We start from the raw sequence: 25957 nt of genomic DNA on the forward strand, positions 1-25957 counted from the left end.
GATGCTCATGTTATTATTTTTTCTTTTTTATTATTATTATCTTGGTTGATTTCTGTAAAAAAAAAAAAAAAAAAAAAAGGACACTAAGGTGGATTTAATCCAATTTAAAATTTCTGTGGAAGTAAATATATATTCCTGTCACTGAATGTCAATAAAAAGAAAAAAAGTAAATTCATCAACTAAACATGCACACCCAATAGCAACAGGCTGACTGTTCCACGACTTTCTGATGACCTTCCCTGAGGACATCAAGAAGAGAGCCAGCCATGTGCAGGTGTGTATGCCGTAAACCGGTCTGACACTGACTTTGGGCCAATGCCACGCACGTTTTTAGTTTATGTCAGCGGTTGCTGTAATTAAAGCCAGTGTGAATGAGGTCAACACGTGAGCAAAATGCTCATATTTTTCAAGCGTGATATGAAAACTCGCCTCACCTTGGCACAGAGACCCCCTACACTCCCCCAACCCCCCCCCCCCCCCCCCCCGGCCCCCCCAGTTTCCCCCGAGGGGCCGTCTTCCCCGCAGTCTGTCGGGGCCTGCTGGGAAGCACCAACCGGACCTGCACGCCTGCAAGACCTGCGCTGACAACCACAACCTGGAAACCAGCTTCCAGTCAGAGGAATCGGGAAGGGAGGAGGCCCGGCGGGAAACAGGAATAACCTGCATGTGTTAGCATTACGAAGGCCATCAGCAGCATCTTAAAACTGTAACTCAGAACAAGGAAGTGCAACATTTCCAAAACCCCCTCTGGGGAAGTGTGCACGTCTCAAGCGAGCGGTAAAAATAAAAAGGGCTCAGGAATGCGCTGTGCTAGTTTCCCACCAGGAGAGGTCACTGAAATGCCTCCTACCTCGAATCATTAAGTAGAAAACTGACACAACTAAGTCTCTGCGACTCTGCTGCAACAGCTGGTTAGCGTTAGACACTGCTGATCTAAGAAAACGCTCTTTGTCCAATACGGTTTTCCTGGCAAAGTAGAAACAATGGAACACACCTCAGTGGCTCCCACTATTTCTAAAAGTCTTTCTTTTTATGATCACATGTAAAGGAAAAACAAATGATTTCAATGACAGAATCGGGAAAAAATGTCTTTTAGGGTTTTATTTAATTTAATGATTGAATGGGATTAAATGATCAGAGACCTTTTTATTTAATATATTTGCCATTATTTGTACAAGATGTCTTTATATCGACAAAACAACTAGTAGGACAGTGAGAATAAAAGAAGGATAAGGAGACTTTTGTGACATGAAACACCTTGAAAATCAAAAGTACATCTCGGACAGTTCCAACTACACGGTAGTTATGATTTATGTGTGTTCTTCTAAAAACCTCTCTGTTTTTCCTCACGGCAGCTGTAACATCTGCACGTGAACTAACTACCCGCCACGTCTGTAGTGTATCTGTCAACGTACCTGTATTTTCAGGACCAAATCCATATTTTTTTCTCATTGTGTTTTTAATAGGCAAAGAAATCACTGTAACTCAACTGTAACTCCTCCATCATGTCATCATCATCCTACATGTCCACAAAACCAAACTCCGCTGTTCAGTGTTCTGATTCACTTGAACCAGGCAACAATAAATCTTAGGTTTTAAAAGCTAAAGCTTTTAAAATGTTTCTGTTTTTTTGCATCATCTTTTTCAAAAGTTTGTCAGTATCAGTACAATGTTATACTTGTGCATCTGCATGTGTAAAGGCGTGTGATTTGTGGTGCGTGTGTGTGTGTGTGTATGTGTGTGTGCGTGCGAGTGCGCTCCTTCCCAATTGGCGTGTCTTTTCCTAGAAGACGATGGAACGTAGGTGTCTGAAGCACATGATCACGTCCAGAGGGATGGGTGGGTTCAGGTGGTTTCCATCCAGTCGCAGGTACCTGATGCAACAGAGCAAATATTTAATGCAACGCAGTGACTGACGTTGCTTCAATGTCTTCTTCTGCTACTTTTTTTTATTTGTCTTACAGCTCCCTGCCAACGCACGCCATTGAATATACATGGCTCAAAATGTAAAGTGCAATGGTTTGACATTGACTCAAAAGACATACCTTAGTCTGGGCACCAGGTTTTCATCATTCAGTTCAACCAGCAGGCTAACTGGACAGATCTTAGTGCCATTGATGCCTGTGAGGAAATTCAATGACAGGTATTGTTATTTGCTGGCATTTTAAAAGAAATAAGCTTGTGACACATATTAATGACAAGAAACATAATTTTGTGATTTTTTTTTTTTTGCAATGTTAGATTATTGTCAAAAGGTTTACTTTTCATGTCAGACTAGATTAGGTTTATCACTAAAACCTGTGCTGGCGGTGACCAGTTGAAAGGCTAACAAAACAGATGCTAACCAGGCATATTCTGAATAGTTTGTTGACTTGCTGTTGTTGGTTAAAAGTTAGGTTGAATCGCCATAGACCTGAGTGTGGCAATGTGTCTTGAAAGCACATTGCCAAGGACAGTGGTGTTATGTAGGTATTCTGCAGTAAAGCTTGCTCTTCAAAAGAACATGCAATAAAATGTTCTTATATTAGAACTTGAGGGTAGGTTTTTAGAAAGCGCAAGAGGGCTTAAAACACATCCCTGAGGGACAACCGAGGGAAGGCCAGGATATTTGAACTGGTGGTGGCCAAGAAAAAACAAGGCAAAACACAGGATGTCAATAAACTCCATTGGCATTCACTTAAACCACAACTGAGCATTCACTAACACTATAATCTGAGATCCAGTTCATACTTGGCATGTTCATATTTTCCAATTCTGCATTGCATTGCATAGCTGACTCACTCTCAATGTTGTTATTGTTGAGGTGCAGGTTCACCAGGTGAGAGCTAATGACAGGGACGGAGGAGAGCTTATTGTGGGACAGCTGCAGGTCCAGCAGAGTGGAAATGTTGAAGACCTCCCTTGGAACTCCCGTGTCAGTCAGCCCGTTGCGGTTCAGCCTCACAAAGGCCAGGTGAGTAAAGTCTTTGAAGTAGTTGCTGAAAAAAGGGTACCGTTCAAATAAGTTTATGGCATCAAACAGGACAATACATCATTATTTCCATTAACTTCTGTCAAAAATTTTTGGACAATTTTGACTGTTTATTGTCTTCTGTCAGACCCCCTGAAAGCTCAACATCCACTCTGATAAGAGCTTGTTTTGCTACTCTTCAACGATTCATAAAGGAATTCAGAAAACTGTTTACAGAACTGACAGTTGAACATAATCATAATGAGTTAATCCTGACTAAGGAGGCTAGTATAGCGATTTGTTTAAATACTAGCCAAACGTGTCAATCCCAGGAGGGACGCGAGAATTATTTTGTCACCTGTAAATGCTCACAGTGTGCATGTGTGGCCATGAACTACTGAAAGACTTGCACTGTATACTTGCTTTGGGATCTTATCAATGTTGTTACGGTCCAGGAAAAGCTGTATGATGCCCTTGGGTACGCCGCCAGGCATCTTCGTCAGGACGTTGCGAGCCAGATTGAGCTGAACGAGTCCCTTCAGGTCCCTGAAAGTGTTTGCACCTAGGTCGCTGTCAGACAGCTGAGAGACAAGTGATGAGATGCCTCAGTTCAGGGTGACAAAATAGAGGAGCATGTAAGATGAATACTTCAAGAGAAGGCTTTACCCGGTTGTTGTACAGGTCAAGCAATGTCAGGTTTGTCAATTTGTTGAAGACACCTGCTGGGATCTTGGAAATGGAGTTCTTACTGAGGCGGAGCTGTTCTAGGCTTGCTGGGAGACCTGAAGGTATCTCCTTCAGCTGGTTTTTCTCCAAGTATAGGTATAGCAGTGACGGGATCTTCTGAAACACCTGCAAGGGGTTGTTGCAGAAAGCCCAGTCAGTGAATCTGACACAATGTCAAAAAACACATGAAAACTGATTGAGGAGGCTCCTTGACCTGCTTGTTTATCTTGTGAATGCGGTTATTAGACAAGTTGATCCAGCGGACTTCGGTGGCATTGGTAAACGCCTCCTCCGTGATCTCTGTGATAAAGTTGTTCTGCAGGTACAAGTAGTGGGCCCTGAATGGGATGCGAGGGATCACACGGATGTTCCTGTTCTCACAGTTCAGGGAATTGGGATAACTGGGAGAGCATAAACACTCCCGAGGACAGTCGGGGTACATGGACGGGGGTCCCAAGATGACCGGAGGGAAGTCCGTGGGCTCCACAGGCTCTGGATGTTCCGGTGCAGCAGGTTGGATGACAGAGGGCCTCCTAGTGGTGGGTGGGCGCTTTGTCGGCTTCCTGGGCCTCACCCTCTCGGTGGACACCACGTCCAACAGGAGGAACAGAGCCAATGCAGAGATGACTCCCACGCCGGCCTTCATGGTCCTAAAGTGGAAGCATAAGAGAAACATTTGGTGGACATCAAAGGAATAAAATCTTCCCACAGCTCGTGAGGGGATATTTTAATTCCGCAGCCAAAAAAACATTGATGTTTTCCCTCCGGGACATAAAAAAGGATTATCCTCTGGTGTCTCAGAAAGTTTCAAAAGACACATCCATCTTAAAGCAAATCTGAACTAACGACACTCTATTAGCAGCCACTTATAGGCGCAGCGCTGGCCAAGACAGTCATCTCTGACTACACTGGAAACCTCAGCCTGTGATTTATCAGTGGTTTGGAAAGTCTGGACCGATTGGAGCAAACTGTACATATTATTTTTACAAAAACCCGAAGGAGGTTGACAGAATTTTTTTTTTTCTGACAGAAAGCAGGCCAATACAGTAGTGTAGTTTGGATAGATATCGTTATCATTATCATCATTTTTTTTTTATTTTTTATTTTTTATCAGACTCTGATAATGTTAAACGTCGAAAGGGATGCAAATTAATGCTGCTGAATGTTAATTTACCAAAATTTTGCCTCCGAGGTTGAAATAAATCCAAGATGAAAAACCTGTGGCTCGCTGCTGTCGGAGGGACAGAGCGAAGCACTCAATGTTTGATTTAATCAATTTCTGGAGGAAATAGAGTAGATAGTAGAGGAAACCATGACTTGCAAGAGGAGGGAAGGACTGGATTAAGGATAAAGAGTCTATTGTCAACAGTGGCTCTGAGGGGGAAAATGTGCAGGAGGAATTTGCAGGGTCTAAATGTTTAAAGAGGAACTGAAAGGCATCTTGGCTAAATCTCACTGACAATGTGACTCTGGGGGCCGGCAACATGAACATTGAACAAACGGGTGATTTGTGATGGGAGACAACTTTATATTCCTCAGTAATGCAACACTTCATCCCCTGATTTTCTTTTTCCTGCATTTTTATGTTTTACTTTACTACTACAGCATGTAGTTGTGCAGTACTCGATTTCTTGGGACCACAACTTCTTGAGGTCTCAACACTTTGTTCTTGGTCTTGTGTTGGACTCTTCAAAAACATAAACAGTAAGACTTTATTTATACATGCCCATCTTCAAATATAGCCAATAAGATGCATCTACTTAAAAATGTTAGATTCTACATTTTCCTTAATTTTTCCATCTTTCATCAACTTCAGGTTCATGACTTGAGTTGAGAGACCTCTCTCACATGACCCAATGCAATACAATTCAAGTGCTAATGTACAATTTAAAATTTATTTTTGTTAGGTAGTTGCCCTGATGTTTCCTGCTTGTCCAATTAGTGGCCTGCACGTGCTGCTAACGTCACACTTTGGCTTGACAGCCAGGTAGCTACAACAATAGTATCTGTGAGTACTTGGTCGAGAAGCGTAGTTCCAAGTAGGCACTTTGGCACTAGGAAAAGCATCTTCAAGCTTCACATGAACCACTAGCCCGGAGGTAGATCTCCATCAAATCAGTCAAATTCTATTTGTATGGCCCAAGTTCACCAGATCAGCAATTCTATCCTACCATAGTCCTAAAGGCTCTTCTGTTTTGGTTGATTACGAGTCAGTGGATTGGACCATGGAGCTACATCGTTATGCTTGGCCGGCTTCTTTTTCTAAAGTTGCATCAGGGCCAAAAGTTCTACGTATGGATTCTGAGACTTTGTCAACAAATGTGTAATTGGAGAGGATCAACTAAAGGGCACTTGTGCCAGTAAGCTGTCAGCCCCCGGGATAAATGAATCCCAAACATTTTCTCCCTCCTCTCCTCAGGGGCCGACCTGTGCTTCCAAAATCTTTGGTCGAAAAACCAGAGGCAGTGCTGCCGTTGTCGTGACCCGTTGCTCAGGACGGCAGATTGGCTCACCGCTGTGGAATTTGTGACCTCGATTACCAAATTAGGTCGTTATGCAGACGACACTTCATTAATAACTTATCTGAAAATAATTTCTCTGATCGGGATGACGCCAAGCTCTGTATCGTGAGAATAATATGTGTTGATCTGCTTCTATCCAGCCGTTCATAACTCTGCTTGGACCGCCGGAAACCTGTTTGTTACTGAGGCTAGAATGGAACAAGCCTGGAAAATTTGACTGATAGGATCAACTGATGGGAATGTTCCGAATGCAGCCTCTCTTGCCGTCATCAAACATTCACTTTTAACCTTAGTATCCACAGCAGCTCTCTCATTGACGTGTTTCCCTTCAGTTTTCACATTGCCGTCCTGTAATGCCGTGAAACAAACTTCTTTGTCACGAGTCCGGTCCATTCCAACAGGCACGGTCAAGAGAAAACAGTCAGAGAAATAATAGTGAAGAGAAGAGTGTTCACCGCCTATACCGCCAAAGCCTTCAGCGGGAGCCACATCATGCACAGCCCAGCTCTGGCACACATTACCGCAACAATCGCTCATGTTAATTGGTTGCAGAACACTGATTGTTATGATGTCTAAAACACATGGTACATAGACAACACTGAGACCATCATCCCCGGGAGCTGTGCATGCATCTGTACTCCCAGACTGCCACCCACCTCCTCAGAAAGTGTGGGTGTGGTAGTCTCTACATTGTTTTGTCAAACTGGATAAGGATGTGCAGTTTATTAGAATGCAGTCTTATTGTCTGTTGGGTTTTTAATTAGGTCTCAATTAAAAAGTGTAATTAAAAAGTCTAAAAAAGAAATAATCAAAGAATCCTTTGAAGCATCATGTGATGATGAAACTTCAAGTGCGCAAAACTCTGGCATCAAAGAGGCTGAGACGACTGTTTTCTTTTTCTTTTTTCTTCTTACATTCTGAACACATTACGCAAATCAGATTTAGAAGTTCAAGAATTTGGTACAAGAAGAGTTTTCCACCCCTCCTCCCTCCTCTTTTATCCTGATTTCTAGAACTGCTCAGTTTCCCTCTCGGCTGAGCCCAAACACTTTATAAACCCCCGACACGGTTTAGCTGCGCTGACCAAACTCACAAGGTCGAGGGCGGCTGGAAGTGCGGCACCAGCTGTGCCACCGCAGATTTCTCATTTGTGTAAACCCGCTGTGCACGGCTGCCGTCCGCACTCACACGGATGGATGGAGGGGAAAGAAAAGCTGCGACCACATGGAGGTGAGTGGGCAGCAGCTTCCTGAGTGACCAGAGCACCTCTGACCAAACACACCCAGCGTAGGAACGACCCCACTGACTGCACACACACACACACACACACACACACACACACACACACCGTGAACGCAACCGAGAAACAGACCTTTCTCTTACCTGTTGCTGGTACCTGCCCTCTTTTGTCAAGTCACAACTTTTGTGTCTTCTTCTCCCGTTTGCCTCTCCCACTCTTTTTCTTCCCCTCCCTCCCTCCCTCTCTCTCTCTCCCTCCCTCTCTCTCTCTCTATTCCTTTGTATCTCTCCATCCCTCCCCTCTTAAAACCCACACCCTCCCCTCTCTCTTTTTTAGTGGACAAGCCTTCCTGTTGGCTCTCTTCAATTCCAGGGTCACAGTGGTTCTTTCTCTCTCTCTCTCTCTCTCTCTCTCTCTCTCTCTCTCTCTCTCTCTCTCTCTGTCTCTCTCTCTCTTACTCTCTCCCTCCCCTCCTCCTCGGCTCGGCTACAGCAAGGTTTAATCCCACTGCCTTCAGGAGGTCCATGGGCTCTTTAGTGTGTCTGAGCCGTGTTGCACATGATCAATAACATTGTTTTGGCTCAAATATTTTCTATTTTATTTAATTTTGACCAGACAGTGCATGTTCATGAACAGTACATACAATATATAGTGTAAATACGGCAAAATGATAAAGGATGCTAAATTACGTAGACTCCACATATGTAAAAAATGAAAATAAAATGATCAACATACATTAAAACTCTAAAAATACAAATGGCCATAGACATAAAAAAAAAAAACCCAACACAAAACCTGTCTGAGTTAAAAATGCTCACAAGTTTGTTGTGATTAAGACCTAAAAGATGAACATTCTCTTATATTGGTGTCTGGCTTTTTCCAGGTCATGCTGCCCTGAAATAACATTACCTTTGTTTCCTCCAAACAGCAAATAAGAAGCTGCAGTGGAGTATTTTTTTGGGAGGCTTTGAGGAAATAAAATCCCCCCCGAACACTCTGAACTCTGCTAAAGGCAAGCTCTGCCGTAATTGCACCCTCCCGCCTCCCCACTCTTGTTTAGATCCAGTCCATGTGCTTTTCATTAGCAGCATCCCTGTCACCCAGGGGTTCGCAGGCCACGCCCCTCACTGGCTCGGCCTGCTTTCTGGGGTGACGGGTGGGGACGCCGGCCGCTGCAGGAAGCGTGCTTGAATGGCACCGCAATTTAGCGTCCCAGTGGGCGAGAGGGGCTGCACGTGTTCGCTGCCCCGCATTCTTGCAGGGTGAGCCGCTGCAGAGCAATAATGAGGGAAGCATATGTGAGAGGCCGATTTGATCACATGCGACCGCTTTTAATTCCCCACTTGCTCTCTTGTTTGCTCGTCCTTTTGCTTCAAACCCTCCCGATCTCGACCTCCCCCTCGCACTGCCACTAGGCCAGATTACACTGAGCTCATCCGGGCCAAACATCTGGAGCGTGCTGGTCAACATGAATACAGAAGGTTGCTTTTGCAAATAGGACTTGAGGAAAAATAATCAATATATGGCTGTTCTGGTGGCCGCTTTTCCTCGGTTAGCTTTTGATGAATAATGCTTTTAGATGGCGACTCTCCTAAAGTGACATAACAGTGCTCAGTGTTTGGATTTTTTTTTTTTTGGTGTAGCCTGCAGTGATGATGTCACTGGAAATAGTTGCTAACAGGCAGCCATATCTCATCGAGTTGCGGAGGCTGCAGCGCTGTCCTGGAGGACAGGAACTCTGTGAGTGCTGTGAGCAGGCAGACAAAGAGTGAAACCAGCCACACCCTGGACTTGAATGATCAGAGAGCATTTTTTGGGGCGAAACGATTCCCTCTAGAAGCTGAAAATTCAAACAGAGAAGCTACTTTTGTGCTTTCTCCTTCACTCAGAGGACAAGCCTAAGATGAAATTGAGCATTTTAGTATTTGCTTCTGACTCAGGTGCAACTCATAGAAATTGACATGTGACTCAACACGAAACGCTGATGCATTTCCTTAAGGCAAATGCTGCATGTGCAGCAAACCCTCCTCTCATGTAATTTTTGTGAGAAAACTTACAACTCCGTCTGTCTTAATCTCTCCCTGACCTTCGGGTTTGTGTCTGTTAACTTGACCTCTGATCTGTAATTCCTACCATTGTGCTCTCCAAAAATGTAATCCACATCAGGAGTGTCACGTCCTGTTTACAAATTGCATTTCAATAGTCATGATGCTGTTGCCCCTCCAGCCGAAAGCTGTGTGCCCTAGTTTTCCCAGTGAAAAACCGAGTCACATGGCTCAAGGAATGTACTTGTAATTATTTGGCCAGCAGCGCTCGGACCCAAACAGTCTAGACAGATGATCTGAATCGGTAGCACCGTGTGTTTTTATTTCCAGGGCTGACTTCAACCTGTTGACTCAACAGCGGAGACGTTCCGAAAGCAGGAAACCTGCTCGAACTGAAGGAGATCTTCACAGAGCCACGCGTTGCTGTTCAACAGTGAAGCAGCTGTTTCCAAACAGCTTGGAAAGGGTGTGAGGCTGGTTTCGGCGTCCTGCCCAGAATGACTCGGTTTGTGTAACAATCTGTCAACGATCCAGGAACAAACTGCTTGGTTGAACTGTCAGAAGTAAGAGAAAAGTGTTTCTTCCCAGAGGAAGAAACACAGCGAGAGCGCCACTCGAGCACGGGACACGCCCTGGCACAAATGGGCGAGCGTATTTCACAGAAATTTGAACAAATCATGTTATTCGTTAAACATGTTGCTCATATTTTGGAAATCGTCGAAACAAACCCAGATTTTTTTTGGTATTTTTAATTTTTTTGCTAGTTACAAAATAATCGGAAAGCTGCCTCTTAAGAGGTCAGCGTGCAGTCCCGGAAAAAAAAAAAAAGCGAAAATGCTGATTATTTACACACTGCGCACTGGAAAACTTAATTACAGTAACGGTAACAGTCGTTTTTTGATTTTGTTGTGGTTTTCTTTCAGCATAAGTCATGATTTCCAAAGACGTCTGCAGTACAAGAACATAGGCACTCAGTGAAACAGAAACCAGTGATGTAGTGAGATGTTCGGTGTTCTGTGGTGGGAGGAGAGGGTCAGAAATCAAACTCAACTTTTGACAATCACCAGTTAAATCCAGCTATAAAGTGTTTCACTTATTAACTCAATAGTTCCCCACTGAGGATACTGTTCTTTCTCCATTGTAGTATCACTCACGTTCCTACACTCATGATTAAACAAAACCCTCATCTGAGACTCTGCACCATGTTTAGCCTTGATAGGACAACCACTGGCCAAAGCTGACTCTCAGCTAAAATACTACCAAGCTGTTGAAACCACCCAAAGAGAAATAGCTGAGATACTATGAACAGATTCTCTTTGTACTGCTGCTATAGCATGAGTGCATGGATATGTTTTTTTATTGACTACAGACAAATAAGAGAGAAAAAAATAAATTAAACACACATTTGCACAGAACAAGTCGACTCTCCCCCTGTGTGTGTGTGTGTGTGTGTGTGTGTGTGCGCGCGCGTGCATGTGTGTTCCACATGGATACATGTGTTCCACATATGTGACTCTGTATAACTCACACATGCGCTCACACATAGCCCCTCAACCCCAAACCTTTTTCATCTTTAGCTGATGAAGTGTGAAATCAAGTCACCATGGCCACAGCCACTCTCCCATCATCTACTCGGGTTTGTTTGCCCTGTTGCATTGTTGAGAAATGTTTGGTGTGGTTCTTGGCTGAAAGGTCTCGAGGGGGGAAATGCAGGAAATCCCATGATGGGTCCCACTGCAGGGCTGCGCTGCAAAAAAAAAGGGGTAAAACCTTGAGGACGTAGAGTTAAAAACACATCACAAATCTTTTTGTGTGCAGCGATGTCGTGTGTTGACTGAAGAAACATGTTTTGAAACCAAAATTGTAGCCTTCCAACATGACATTCACTCATGGTCTGTGGCTCTGAATAACACTTGATGTGTCCTCCAGCATTGCCAAGCCTCCTGTGGTTGTCACTTTTTTTTTTTTTTTTTTTTCAGCGTTTTGAGTTCAGCCATGAATTGCTTCCAAAAGACGAGAAACGTGATCTTTGCTGCGATGCAGTAAAGAGGTTTTACTGTACAGCAAGTCGATGACTGTGTGGAACAGCAGTCTGCTCGTCTGCAGCAAAAACACAAACGGCAGCATCAGCGTCTGTCGGTGTGTCAGAGCACGTGTGCGACTAACGAGAAGCCTTAGAAGGTCTTAAGTCCTGCTTGTAAACAAGCCTGTAAATGCAACTCAGGGTTTCCTCCGTCTTCCAACAGAAACCACAGACATCACTCAAGGCTCTGTGCTCTCCTCCGTTCACTGCTGGATGGGATCCCTCTCTGTGAAACAATGTTCACTTTTTAAGCGTCCTTTGGCCCAACAGCGTGCTGAAAAAAAAGAACTGTCTGAACTATGCTTGAGCAACAGAAGCTGTGTTTCAACAACTTTGATGTCGTGGAAGAGTCGGGGGACTGTTTACGTGGTGACCGCCGACTGTTCAAACACCTGTCAGGGAGTAGCAGACACAAATGACATCAGAAGCCTTTCATGAATTTTATGTAAGAAGACAAAGGGCTTTTATAAAACTTTCAGTCTTGAATTGAGAACTTTTTTGTTGCACTGCACCAGTGTGAGAACGCAGATTGAAAAACTCAAAGAAGGCAAGAAAAGAATATTTTAAATACAGTGTGGTACAAAATACACACAACCGCCTTTTGGATGTGTTACACCCAGCCCTTTTGTATGAACGGGACAGCACATGGGCCAAAACAAGACCCTAAAGCATTCTTTCAACAAGCCAACCTTGCACCAAGCTTGACAACTTCTTTCGCAATCCAAAGTGTAACTCTGCCCTCAGCATAAGACAGCTGGGATTGGCTCCAGCTTCTCTCCAGCCCAAGGGCAGCATAAGGGGCGACAGAAAACGTATGTATTTATGTATGTATGGATGTTGATGTATGGGTAGATGGAAGGATGATGAAGGAATGATGGATGGATGGATGATGCCAGTTAAGTAGAAGAACAAAGGTAGAAGGTATTGCTCGTCCCTGGCGAATGATGCACGTTTGACACTCCGCCCCTTGAACCAATGGGAATCCTTGGGCTGTATGACCTGGTCAAGAAAGAAGGTTTGTCCAATCAGATTCATCTTCTCTTGGTCAGGCACGTTTGGGCTCTTTCTCAACTACTTCTTCTTCTTCTTCTTCTTCTTCTGCTGCATTATCCGGGGTCGGGTCGCGGGGGCAGCAGCCTCAGATGCCCAGACCTCCCTGGCCCCAGTCACCTCCTCCAGCTCATCCGGTGGGACCCCAGGGCGTTCCCAGGCCAGCCGGGAGACATAGTCTCTCCAGCGTGTCCTGGGTCTTCCCCAAGGCCTCCTCCCGGTAGATTAGCAAAATAAATCCAACATCAATGAACTAAAAGTTGTACATAGAGAAGCTTTTTATTTGTTCCTACGTTGACGTTGAGCCCTGCAATTGGAGGATCTGGTGCTCAGGCGGTACACACTCAGACATCAGGAGAATTCACGCGTGAGTGATGGCACTTCCTGAATCTCCAATACTTTTGCTCAATTGCATTTTATTGATGTGACGTGTTGTCTTTTCAGTTTATGAGCACACAATCAGCCTTTTTTTTTACCCTACAAACCACTTCGAGGACACATGTGTTAGAGAAGCCAGCTGTCTCTGGAATGCACCACACGATGAGACAGCTAATGAAAGCCCATTGAGTTGCTGCAATACATTTTCATTAATTGTCTTTCACAGAAAATAACACCCCCAACCTCACCCAGACAATCATGGGAACAAATGTGGACTGTAACTGCTGCATTTCAAGCATATTCAGGCGTTGAGTCAAAACAGGCAGTTTTTTAAAGGCCCTGCAGTTGTACTTAATAATGTCACAGTCTAAGGATAAAATTTACTGCTGTTATAAAAACAGGACTGGTGGAATCATCAGAGCTCTGCCCTTTCCTCTATGCTGAACTGGACTCTGTCTTGGAAACCGCCAGTCAAAACAATCGGCTGCAGGGCTCCCTGCGGTGCAGCAGCGGCAGTCCAGGAGAGGCCAGTAGCTCAGGAGGCCTCGCAACGTCACGAGCGTCGGCTCACAGGCTCCCCGTTATTGGAAGAGCGTGACTGCGGTCGGGATGGAGAGTTCTCCACCGCCGTGCTGGGAATTTTCCCAGACGCTTCGCTTCGCCGTGCTTCTCATCGCTTCGCCCGGCATTGGTTTCTCACTGGAATCCTGCTGTTGTTGCTGTCGAGGTGGGTTGGGGTTGGGTGGGTTTCTCCCCAGTCCCTCATAAACCACTGCTACTGAGTCATACTGACGGCCAGGGAGGCTAAATTTCACTTCCTCCGCTCATGACATCATATTTACTTATCTTTCTCCCTCATTTTTCATAAAAGAAAATCACTGTCCGCAAGAAGTCGTACAGTTATTTTTGACTTACTGTCTAGTAAGTCATTGTAAGTTGTTGAAAAACTTTCATTTGGGAGAAGAAGCATGTTTTTCAACAGTTTAGGGACAGAGGTTGCAGCTTCAGGCCTGCTGCTTTTCCTGCTTTTGACATCCAGTCACATCAAATGACATAAACACTTTGTTAAAACTCTCCTGTTAGCATACAGGGAGGGAAGGAAAGAGAAAGTTCACAAATCCCTCTTTTAAACTCCCACTTTATTTCTCTTTCACTTCTGCAAACCAAATGTCTCATTCGAGGATGTAGCCTTTTACAATGAGCCACTGTGTCCTGCCAAGCTACTTGAGAAACCATTAAACTTGCTCCTGCTGCTTGGCTGCTTTGCCGCTGTCCAGCGAGACTCAGTTCGACTTTGTCCTTGAGAGGGCTACTGAATATACCACCAATACAGGCTATCGTCATTGCGGCTGCAGCACATTGTTTTCTGCTGCCCGTCACAGCTCCTGCTGGGTAATAAGACCCAGATGTTTCCTCCCTGCTGCTGCAGCGGAGCTCCGGACTGGGATGAGGATCGAGGGGAGCTTATGAAATGTATTTGTGGTATGAGAGATGTTTTGATCAAGATTTTTTTTTTTTTTGAAATATTCGAAGCAAGTGCTAGAGCGCTGTTTTTAGAGAGAGAGAGAGAGAGAGAGAGAGAGAGAGAGGGAGAGAGAGAGAGAGAGAGAGAGAGAGATCAGGCGCTGGCTTTGCTGGAAGCTCAGTTTGTTTTTCCTTCAGTGCTGGATCTCTTTCCACATACTGGAAATATAATGAACTCAAGCCTTTTTGTGTGATTTCTTCTTTAGCGTGAGGGCCATTTTGCAGGTTGGAATCGCCGCTCTTTGAATGTGCGGTTGTAACCTAGATTTTCATTATCATATACAAACTGCACTGATTAGTGTGATCAATTTTGTGCTCTTTTTTATAATCTTACACGAGAGCAGCAATGTAGGCGGGGGTGGGGAGGACAGCTGCTTTAGACACTTACAACTAACAATAGCCATGGAAATCCGGGGGCTGATGCTAGTTGTAGGCAGTAAATTAAGTGCATATGATGGGACAATCTTTCTTGTAAACGGAATAGAAAACTCTATATCACTGTCACTGGCTGCGGATTCATCAAAAGGAGCTAATGTTTTCTCGCTAGCTGTCTGGCAGTTTAATAATAGGATGTTTCTCAAAAACATGTCAAGTCAAGATCAGACTTGTCTTGGAAGTTAATCTCCTGGGTCAGGCCCTTTTACAGTTGGAACGGCACCAAACTTAGAAAATGTCAGAGTGAAATTTTCATGTAGGCCTCATCTCGGCATATATCAACCATATATTTGGGGGTTAAACTACTAAATGATTCAAACAAACACACTTTACAAGGTTTTTGTTTACAAAACCACTTTATTGTACGCTCCTTCTGCTGCCATCTCCTCTGGCCGGTGTGAGATGCATTCTGGGTCATGGGCTTTCTCAAGCTGTTACTTCCTACACAGACCAAAGGAAGTGGGCGTGTCGGGATTGCTTCAGTAAAATGTATCCGGACCTGGCAAGATTTGAGAACTTGGGAATTGCAGCAGCACTTGGACGGTCCAGAGATGATGCATCGCATGAGTCGCTGAGTCCAGAATAGTTTGCATATCGAGAAATGGTTTTGGAAAAGTTTTATCATAACAATTGGATTGACTTGGATTGGCATGCTAATCTTTGCAGTGCACCACAGAGGGCAGATGCAATATGTTTCCCACATGTGCTAAGTAAATAAAAGGGCTCATGGAAACAAATCTGGTGTGATTACCTCAGATTAATCGATTGGCAAAGTTACTCTGTAATTATCTTTTGCAAAGAATCCCTTATTTGGCAGTTATTGCAAAGACTGACAGAATGTGACTGTGTTGTGTTGCGTAATGGAGAGTCAGACACGTTTTGCGTTTTGACACACAGCAGACCTGTTTTTATTGCATGTTTTGTAGACGGGACATCAGATGTAAATGCTCTCGAGAACCCGAAGGCAGAACATCCAGTCGGGGGGCAGCTTCTGGTAGGACATTTGGTTCCCGTCGAGTCGTAAGACCCTCAGCCTGGAGTAGGACAGGGGCCCGACCGCTCTGCAGAAACTTGTCACGTTGAACTCTGCATTAGAAACAGACCAACAACATAAGAGTCATATGTTATCACCCAAGAGACACCTTGGACATTGGGAGAGAACTATTAGAACTTTGAACCAGATCTCTGTGCAGTTTGTGCCGTGCAAGTTGTGCGCGACATACTGTATGCCTGTTGCTGATGTCCAGAACTGGACCTGAATTATAATGAGTTCCCGTGTTATGAAGGACACACTGTTCAGTCTTCTTGGTGGCAGTGTCTGCACTTCCTACTGGACCATCTCACAGGTGCTGCAGTGAGAAAACCACCTGCCCTCCCTTCGCTTTCTCATTCGGCCTCGTCGGTAAATGGTTTTCCTGCACCCACACCGGGTGCTGCCCCCTGGAGGTGGAGCGCGAGCTGTCAGTCTCACCCTGCTGGACGCTGAGGTGGTGGAAGTGTTGGAGGGAACTACTGGGCACCCACGCGTATCCAGCTGTAGTGACAAGGCTGCAACTTTATGGTGCAAGTTGTAGCTCCACAAAGAGTATTGGAGCAACGTGGAGGTGGGGGGTGGGGGAGGATGGGAGGGGCGAGAAGGAGGCAGTGAGGAGCGAGTGGAACAGCATGTCCCTCTAGCTCCTCTGGCTCCTCTCTCTCCTTTGGCCCTTTTGCTTCTGAATGCAGCGCAGATGTTTTTATTCTCCTGGTGCGCGAGGCTCCTCCAAGCTGATGTGAAAACTACGTGCAGGGACCCTCCACTCTGTCTTCCCCTCCTTCCCACCCCACCCCAGAGCCTCTATCTGCGAGCGGTGACGATTCCCCTGCTGTGTTTTTTTTGGTAGGATGTGGTTCTTTACTGTTCCTCTAACTGCTTCCACATTTCACCCTCAGAGCAGGGCTCCTCTCCTGAGCAGACGGGCAGCCACGCAGACTCACTTGCGGCATGTGCTGCTTTGCTGATGCAACAAGTGAGGACTTCCTTAAAGGGATAGTTCGCTCATTTTCAACTTGTCGTTTTTAGGTCTTGGGAGGCATCTCCTAATTCACACAACCGTTCTGGGGTTTCACAGAGGGGAGGGGTTCCACCCAGTGTCAGTGCAGTGGTCAATGGTGGCCTTGTGCTCTAGATAATACAGAATGCTGACTTTGCTTTGTAGTTGAAATAGTTTTTTTTTTTTTTTTTCCAATTTAGCACATTATCATCCTTCAGCTTCCCAGACTGGTTCCACCTTCATGTTAGCCGTCAAACTGGAGTTTTTTCCCTTCCTAAAACTCCAATTCACCTACACACTTAAGAAAATCTCACCAGAGCCTCCACTGACAAGGCGACAAGTAAAAATGAGCTGAAGCATGGTTTGTTTTAATTTCATTACCTAATTAACCCTTCAGGAGAAGGTAAACCTCACCTTGTATCTGGTTGGCCTCCAGGTAGAGGTACTGCAGGGTGGTGGGAACAGCGGGAATGCTGGTGAGTTTGTTGTAAGACAGGTCCAGTTCCACCAGGCTGGTGAAGTTGAAGACCTTCGGCTTGATTTTCTGCAGGCCGCAGTGACTCAGGCGAAGGTACTTGAGGTTGAGGAAGCCCATGAAGCTGTCGTCATCCAGCCGGGAGAGGCTGTTGCCGGACAGGTAGAGCTGCTGGACAGAAGGGGGGAGATTCTTTGGGACGGTCGAGAACGAATTGTTGCTGAGGTCCAGCAGGCTCATGCTCAGCAGACCTGCAGGTGAGAATGGATGGAAGAAGAATAAAAGACAGCAAACACAACAGTGAAAACTCAGGGGTGGCCAATGTGAGGCTTTGAAAGCAAAGGATAAGACAACTGGATATACTGTTCAGCTTAGTGGACATCTGTTTCATCTCAATTTTTTTGTTGCTTTTGGGTTGTTGTTTTTTTTTTTTATCCAAAATGCTCCATAACCTACTTTCACCTTTGATTTTCAATGTTCTCACTTTCAGAATAAAAAAAATGAGCTGTTGAAATTCAAAGAAAACATTCAAAATTCAGGAACCTGGGATGAGTAAAGGATTCTGCAGCAAGCAAAAGTCAGTCAATCACACAAATGCAAACATTTTGTTAGCAAAGATTGACTAATACCTGTCGCTTACACAGCACTATGGAAAATATGTGAGCTCATGTTTTGGTTATTTCTTTACTTTTTTTTTTTTTTTTAGATCGGAAATTGTTGTGGGTCCTATTAGCGTGACGAAGTGGTATTCATTATTTGCGAATTTCAATGGAATGTTCGCCACTGCTGAAGTCAGGTGGCTTCTGGTTGACGGGGAAACGTGTTTAAGGCGGTGGAAACTAGCAGGCACGTATGAAAGAAAGGAAATGACACATAACGCAACCTCCGAGGCGTCCTCCGGTGATGGTCTGCAGCCGGTTTCCCTGCAGCAGCAGCACCGTCAGGTTGTGCAGCTTGTCGAAGGTGCCGGCACTGATGCTGCTGATGTGGTTGTGGGCCAAGCGGAGCTGCTGCAGCCCGGTGGGTAGAGACCTGGGCACCGACTTCAGGTGGTTGTGGTTGGCGAAGAGGTAGCACAGCCGCGTGAGGTTGTGCAAGCCGGCCCGCCCCAGCTCGACGTTCTGCAGCTGGTTGTGGTCCAGGATGAGCCAGCGCAGATCGGTGAGGTTGGCCAGTGACGTCGAGGACAGCGAGGAGATGTTGTTGCGCTGGAAATTGCATGAAAAAAAGAAAAGAAAAATATGTTGAATATTAAATGGAACATTTCCTGGTTTGGAGCTTCTGTCTAACAGATTGTTTGACTGGACTCGTGCCACAAGGATTCAGATCCAGTGTTAGTCTTTACCACTAGAGGGCCGCATTTGGTATTTTTAAATAGTTGTGACTGATTTCTTGCAAGAAAACAGAAGCCAATTGTTGGCGTTTACTTGAAAAACGATGTGAGTGCTGGCATGAGGGTTGAAGATTTCAGAGTTGAGACTTGAGTGGTCCTGCTGCTGCACCAAGCTCATTGGGAGCTTTTTCTGAAATGTTGCCTGATGGCTTTTGCCTCTTCATTGCCACTTAACCGACTGGACCATTTCATTTGTATTTCAGGACAAAGGGATGTTGCAAATGGCAAAAATGAAAAATGCCATAATAAAAAAGAGTGTTTTTTATTATCATTATTTAGGCGGCATAATATTTTACCACCGACCACTGGGTGGCACCCTTGGAAGGTGTCATTGTCGCCTGTGTGAATGGCTGCTGCTCGTTGGGAGTGAATCAAGTGAAACCTGAATCCACATCTGGGTCCAGATGTTGGAAATCAGACGCAGGAGGCAGAGCGTCTCCCCACCTGCAGGAAGAGGAACTGGGTTCCATTCGAGGGGCTGTCGGGGATCCTCTCCAGGCCTCTCTGGTCGCAGTAGAGGGCCGTGGGCCACTGGATGGGGCAGTCGCACTGCTGAGGGCAGGCCTGCGGGTTGGTGGCCCGTAGCCAGGCCCGGTCCATCCGGCCGTGCAGGCTCAGCACGCTGGGCTCTCCTGCCAGACGGTTGATCCACAGAGGGACGCCACCGAAGTCCATGTCGGTGAGCAGTACGGCTGAACCAGGATCAGCGGCGATGCACAGCAGCAGCACCAGTAGCAGAGCCATGGAGACGGCTGGTAAGACACACAGGAAGAGTGTAAAGTAAAAATTCATGAATTTACTCCTGAAACTCATGAGTTTGGATAGTTTGTCCTGTGAATGATTAGTGAATCCTCAACAAATCAATTCATTTGACTGATTCTTGAGACATGACTCCTTTTCTCCATTAGCAAGTCGTCCCAGCAAGCAGTAGCCAGCTCATTGGATGGAAGAGACCAAGGCAACACGTCACTATTGTGCAACCGTTGTTGCAGCTGCATTTGTGTAAATATATCCGGTGAATTACTGCATCTTCCTTCCTTGTTTCAGCTCAACTCCCTTTTTCGGCCTCTCTGCTGTGAGGCTGAGCTACAAATGAATGAATCACTCAGTTGCTTCCAGAAACTGGACTTCACTCACAAATTTTCCTCCAGGAGTGGGTGGAGCATTTGGTGGCTCACTCAGTGACTCCAATGACTGTTCTCTTTGATGTGTGACTCATATAAACTCAAGTCAGTAAAAGGAATTGTGTTGTCTCCGCCGCCGCTACTGGTAATTGTCCATCTTCATCCACCTGCAGTGTCTCGTGGGTTAAAGGTCTCCTTGGTCTGGGTCCTCAAGTTTGAATCTTTCAGGATGTTCCCCAGCTTCATGGAAGAGTAGTACTGAGAAGTTTGACTCCAAAATACTGGCATGACCCTGCTGTTTTTTTCTTCTTTTGAAGCAAGCTGTAAAAAGAGATTCATCAGTCCTGTCAGGCCGTTTGCTTCTGTGAGTGTTTGCTGTGCAGCTGAAGCCCAGTTCTGTTTTTGCATGTATATCTGTGAGTGTAGAAGGAGAGGAGTGTATGTTTCCCTGCGTTAAAGCAGCTGCAGAGTGGTGCTGTGATCCTCACGACCCTGGAAAAGCGGAGCCTCGTCGGTCAGCGCGTGACACAGCAGAGCGGGAAGCAGGTTTTGCGTCACCGCAGAGTTCCACTGCCGCCTTTTGCTTTTTGTCTCCTGCTCCTTCGTCTGGCTCAGAGAGAAGCCGGTAGATGCACCACACACGGGATCTCGCCTCATCAAACCAGTCATAAAGGAGATTAGCAGCGCAGATTTTGAAAATTGATGGTTGTAACTCATTTCAGATGAGAGGAAGCAAAGCGAGGAAGGAGCAGCACTTACCTGTTTGCTGAGCAGGAACGAATGTCGTCGTCGAAAAGTCCCACTTGAAAACCCTCGGGAGCTGGAAGGCACAGTGTGTGTGTGTGTGTGCGTGTGCGTGTGCGTGTGTGCGTGGGTGTGCGCGTGTGTGTCCACCCTCCCTACATTCCTTCCCTTCAACTTCTACCCACATCCTAAATCCTAACTTTCCTCTCACTTCTGACACCCTCTGCATTTTTTCGACCCTTCAGACATGTGGAAGAAACGTGTGTGCCTCTGCCATGTGGACGTGCACACAGAGACACGTCCAACCCGGCTGCCAAAACCTGCTGAAAGAAGGTAGTGAAGAACGAGAAAGAAAACAAAACAGAAAAATCTCAGACCTCTTTCCAGACTTGACTTTTGGTAAATGTGGCACATTTTCAGCAACAACATAACATTAATTTATAGGGGGGGGGGGGGAGAGAGAGGGAGAGAGAGAGAGAGAGAGAGAGAGAGAGCGAGAGTGAGAGAGAGAGAGAGAGAGAGAGCGAGAGCGAGAGAGAGTGAGAGAGAGACAGAGATATTGGGTCTTCAGTCTTCTGTCTAAAGGCACTGACGCCACAAAGTACCTGGGGATCCAAACAGACCATTGAGTTTGAATCCTGTGTATCCTTGTGTGTGTGTGTGTGTGTGTGTGTGTGTGTGTGTGTGTGTGTGTGTGTGTCTTCAGTGACATAACTCTCTTGCAGAGCAAAGCAGAGAGAGCAGAGAAAAACAATCCCACAGTGACCTGAGTGCAGAAAGAGCGCCCCCAAGTAAGAAACACTTGGAATGACCATTTATCTATCTATCTATCTATCTATCTATCTATCTATCTACCTATCTATCTATCTATCTATCTATCTAGCTGAAGAACTATTTTTAAAGTCCCAGTATTTTCATGTAAAAATATTTTTTAAAGATCTTTCATTATGTAAAAAAACACTTTGCAATATTTCAGATCACAAAAAACTGCCTCTGTCATGTCTAAAAAATGTAAATCATCAGATGTCAATTATCAGAAAGTTCCCTTTGTGATGTCACTGAGGTTCTTGACCACACCACAGGTCAGGTGTTGGATGACTGCTGGAAGATCGTAGTGTTACCTCACCATCAGTTTTGACAAAAATCCACTGTTTTTTTTTATTTTTTTTTTTTTTATCATTGAGCTGTCAACAGAAGGCTAAGCCTCTGTATTTTCTGAAGCTCTATGGAGTTTATTTGCATAATGAATCACGCGGTGTAATGTGGGACCTTTAAACAATCTCATTAACAATCAACATAAATCAACAAATCTGAGGTTTAGTCAACTCTCTGCATCATTTCTTCCTCTTTTCGCTGTGGACATATTGACGACAGTGCAGCCAAACAGACGTCACTGCTGATGCCATGAGTGGATGATCAGGCGACGGGCGGCCCATCACCAGCGTCTCTGACTCAGGAAATGACAAACAAGTGAGCGTTGCGCTGTGACAGGGGGCGAAGGTCACACTCATAGTGTAATTCACACCTGATCTTCTTGGATGACTGTGTCGCTGGTGAGTTGAATCAGAATGTTTGACGCATTGACGCACTAATGGACTGAACTGTGTCAGCACAGTTTAAACATGATGTGACTAATGGCCCGTAAAGCTGCAGGTTGTTTAATTAGAGGTACACGCGCACGCACACACACACACACACACACACACACACACACGCGCGCGCGCGCACAAAGCTCACTCTTCAAAGAAACCAGAGTCTGTTACACTTTGCCACCTCTTCCTGTTCTTGCGTTGGCTGAAAACAGCTTTTCTCATCAAACAGTTGTTATTGGACAGGAACCCACATGTGATTTGTGGGAACTCAGTGTTGGTGCAGTGTGTCAGCAGCAGAAGCTTCTGGCCATGCCCACACATCCTGGATAAGGAAAAGGAAAGAGTCCTGCTTCCGTCCTCTGCTGGCTCAGCTCCCTGCGTTTTAGAGTTACTCTACCTTTCACTGAAGCGACTTGACATTCCCTTTCCATCAAACCAGTTTCTCTTTGCTCGTAACCGCACATCTGTGTTCTTTTTTACCATTGCTGTGAGAGAAAAAAAAGACGTGTCAACACATGCATGGTCACACCGCGTCGTTTCACTTCCTGAATGCAAACACCTCCTTCTGGTTTAGGTGCCAACTTTTCCCAACCATAGCCAGGTTACAGGAAAGATATTTCATAATATTCTACAAGACAAGATGATTTGCAAATAAAACTTATATTTCCATATAAATTATAAAATTTATATAAATAGGCAATAAAATTGATAAGATAAAATATATTATCCCGTAAAACTACAGTAAGTGCTTTTTTATGAGATGACACTTTGATTCAAGTTTGGTTAATTGAAATGACTGTTGGTCTTTCCTTCAATTTCGAAGACAAAAACTCTGGGAATTTGAGGGACAACAGTGACGGTGTTGGAACTCTGGGGGGTGCTGTGACTTCTCAGAGGGGATATAATGGGGAGGAGTGTTGCGTAATACTGCCCTCTGTGACATCACAAAGGGCAGCTGTGAGTGGTCATCACAACAACTAATTGTAACTGTATCTTAATCCGTCATGACAACTTTCAGCAAAACACCAAAACCTTAATTAAATATATAAATACATTTATTATTATTATTATTATTATTATTATTATTATTATTATTATTATTAGTAGTAGTAGTAGTATTAGTATTATTAGTATTATTGCGTAAAAAAAGAAAAAGACAAGATTTACAATTTTCCTCAATTTTTATTCTTTGTCCATCTGCTGCGTCCATTGACTGTCTGCAGTTCCTATTTGTAGCACTAGGTGGAGCTGTTTTCTTAAGATCAACGCAAGCATGGAGCAGGTTAGGCAGTAAATGAGAGGTCAACACTGCAAATGTTTGCAGTCATAATGCGAAAAACACAAGGAATATTTGATGAGATGATTACCAAAGGAAGAGGTGGTAGCAATAAAGATAAACACAGTTACTATAGCTCGCACTGAGGAGGGAAAATTAGGCCTAATTTGTATGAGGACTAGAAGATGTTTCTAACTCATTAGTAATTTTCCACACTATCTTTATCGTCTACAAATTGAGTATGTTAAAAAAGAGAGAGAGACAGCAGCCGGATCGAGGATGCCATCAAACACCAACACACTTAAAACCGTCTGTCTTTATTTGTGCGGGACAAAGATGGGAAACTTGTCATGGTGTAATTATGAACATGTGACGTGAGCATCTGTTTTCTATTGCATGTATGTGCGGCAGGGTGATCGTCCACAGAATGTACAGTAAATAAATCTTCATTTTTGTTATTTACTATATTACATATTATTACTATAGTTTGTGACTTCCACGTCCATATGTTTTCTTGTTTCCCTTTTCAACTGTCTCATTTTCACAAACGTGCCAAGGCGACCAAAACGAGCCGACCACCAGCAAGATGAAACAGCATGTAAGCGCCACCCGTCCACAGTGGAGTCTTCTATTGCATGCATGTGCTGCAGGGCGCCATGGTTCGAGTAACCGACAGTGAGCCTCCACAGAATGTAGAGGAAATAAATCTTGATTTTGGTTCTATCTCATTATATCATCATATCATCATATTATTACTATTGTTTGTGAGCGGCCTGCTATTTAGGTTTTGTGTGTGTGTGTGTGTGGATGAGGAGTCAAAGACTAAATTCAGCACATCGAGGTGAGCAGTGGCATTAGTCTACTGCCACTAGGGGGAACTGTTTAGTTAGAAGTCTCTCATCAACCCTGACCCCTTAACACCACTAACACCAACGTTAACTCCAACGTTAACTCCAACCCAAACTCCAACCCAACCCTTTGCTCAATCCTAACTCTAACCTTAACCCAAAACCTAACTCCAGCCTTAAACCGTACTTCAGCCCAGGTCCCGATCTCAACCCTAACTCTAACCCCAACCTTAAAAAAAAATAAAATAAAACTGGTTCACAGCCAAAAATTTTCAAAACTTGCAGAAATTACTGTTCTATGTTAGCTTCACATGAAATGAGGTATGGTGCAAAATCTCAACTAAAATGTCCAAAAAATGGTTTCACTATGCACAAGTGTTTTTTCTGTTCGTTATTTATTTATTTTTTTTCTGAAAAATTCTTCAGGAATCCAATTAGTCCCAAATTCACTGCTCTGTGAAGCTAAGATTTATTATAATCTATTTTATAATTTTCTGCTGGTCAAATACTTTGTTCATGGCATTGTGTGTGTAATGTGCCAGTGCCACAAGTGAGCCTAAGGAGTACAAAATGGACTGTTTTATGAGAGAGAGGCTGAAGGAACCGACAGCCAGCCCAGCTGTGGAAGACGCTGCTGCAAAAGTAACCCTTAGAATTAGAAATATGAGGCAGCATACAATGAGTATGACTTTACAGCCACACAGAAAAATGGCAATAATGGTCAACTAGTTAGCTGATGGTATTCTTATTCCAAACAAATGTAACAATTATTGAATGCAAATAATAATATATATAAAAATTTATGTTTCTTGACATATTTTGTAACCTTGTCTGTTGGTTTGTGAAAGGAGTCCCTGGCCAGATACTAATGCTGTTTGGGGGGCCCTTTGCCTGGAGTGAAGTTTCACTCCCGGCAATTGTTCAGAAAAGCTGAAGGCAATTGTTGCACTGACGAGGAAGCATTAGGTCTAATTTGTATGGTGACTGGAAGATGTTTTTCGCTCATTGGTCATTTTTCACACTATCTTTATCATCTGCAAATTGAGTATGTTAAAACAAAAGAGAAAGCAGCAGGATGCCATCAAACACCGACACACTTAAAACCTTCCGTCTTTATCCGTGCAGGACGAAGATGGGAAACTTGTCATGGTGTAATTATGAACATGTGACGTGAGCATCTGTTTTCTATTGCATGTATGTGCCGCAGGGCGCCATGGTTCATCAAGTGATCGTCCACAGAATGTAGAGGAAATAAATCTTTTTTTTTTTTTTTTGTTTTATCTCTCGTCATATCATTACTATTGTTTGTGACTTCCACGTCCATATGTTTTCTTGTTTCCCTTTTCAATTGTGTACAAGCCGCTGGACAAGCCGCCACCCGCAAGATGAAACAACATGGAAGCGCCACGCGTCCACAGGGGAGTCACTCAGTCCACCAAAATAACGGCTGGGGTGAATCTCCCTGACCTGGTTTTATCCGAGACGCAGTGGACTGTAAACGAGCTAAAGCAGTCGCTTG

General features: G+C 44.6%; 2 protein-coding genes across 2 annotated transcripts; both read right to left on the reverse strand.

Moving 5' to 3' along the window:
* Positions 1 to 1056: 1056 nt before the first annotated feature.
* On the reverse strand, positions 1057 to 7672 carry prelp (proline/arginine-rich end leucine-rich repeat protein). Its single transcript, XM_076024410.1, has 7 exons — positions 7582 to 7672; positions 3891 to 4326; positions 3617 to 3802; positions 3374 to 3531; positions 2782 to 2978; positions 2046 to 2121; positions 1057 to 1874 (listed from the first exon to the last, which is right to left on the reverse strand). The coding sequence occupies exons 2-7, from the start codon at positions 4320 to 4322 to the stop codon at positions 1784 to 1786; spliced, it is 1140 nt and encodes a 379-aa protein (XP_075880525.1). The 5' UTR covers positions 4323 to 4326; positions 7582 to 7672; the 3' UTR covers positions 1057 to 1783.
* An 8177-nt stretch (positions 7673 to 15849) lies between these two features.
* Positions 15850 to 21086, reverse strand: LOC142887086 (lumican). The gene is made up of 5 exons (XM_076024408.1): positions 20738 to 21086; positions 19299 to 19606; positions 18345 to 18669; positions 17401 to 17712; positions 15850 to 16039 (listed from the first exon to the last, which is right to left on the reverse strand). Exons 1-5 carry the CDS (start codon positions 20949 to 20951, stop codon positions 15888 to 15890), a joined length of 1311 nt encoding a protein of 436 aa, XP_075880523.1. The 5' UTR covers positions 20952 to 21086; the 3' UTR covers positions 15850 to 15887.
* Between the last annotated feature and the right edge of the window lie 4871 nt (positions 21087 to 25957).

This window comes from Nelusetta ayraudi, unplaced genomic scaffold (assembly GCF_046127955.1).
Source record: "Nelusetta ayraudi isolate G7.1 ecotype Tasmania unplaced genomic scaffold, CSIRO-AGI_Nayr_v1 ptg000017l, whole genome shotgun sequence".
Classification (NCBI taxonomy): domain Eukaryota; kingdom Metazoa; phylum Chordata; class Actinopteri; order Tetraodontiformes; family Monacanthidae; genus Nelusetta; species Nelusetta ayraudi.

Bases quoted from the DNA above. Each gene is read 5' to 3' on its own strand.
- prelp (XM_076024410.1), bottom strand. From the start codon at position 4,322: ATGAAGGCCGGCGTGGGAGTCATCTCTGCATTGGCTCTGTTCCTCCTG. The intron at 3,803-3,890 runs GTCAAGGAGCCT...AACCCCTTGCAG, and splicing joins TTCACAAGATAAACAAGCAG to GTGTTTCAGAAGATCCCGTC. The intron at 1,875-2,045 runs GTATGTCTTTTG...CTGTTGCATCAG, and splicing joins AACCTGGTGCCCAGACTAAG to GTACCTGCGACTGGATGGAA.
- LOC142887086 (XM_076024408.1), bottom strand. From the start codon at position 20,951: ATGCAGAGGGTGTCAGAAGTGAGAGGAAAGTTAGGATTTAGGATGTGG. The intron at 17,713-18,344 runs GTTGCGTTATGT...TCTCACCTGCAG, and splicing joins CACCGGAGGACGCCTCGGAG to GTCTGCTGAGCATGAGCCTG. The intron at 16,040-17,400 runs GTGAGGTTTACC...TTTCTAATGCAG, and splicing joins GGAGGCCAACCAGATACAAG to AGTTCAACGTGACAAGTTTC.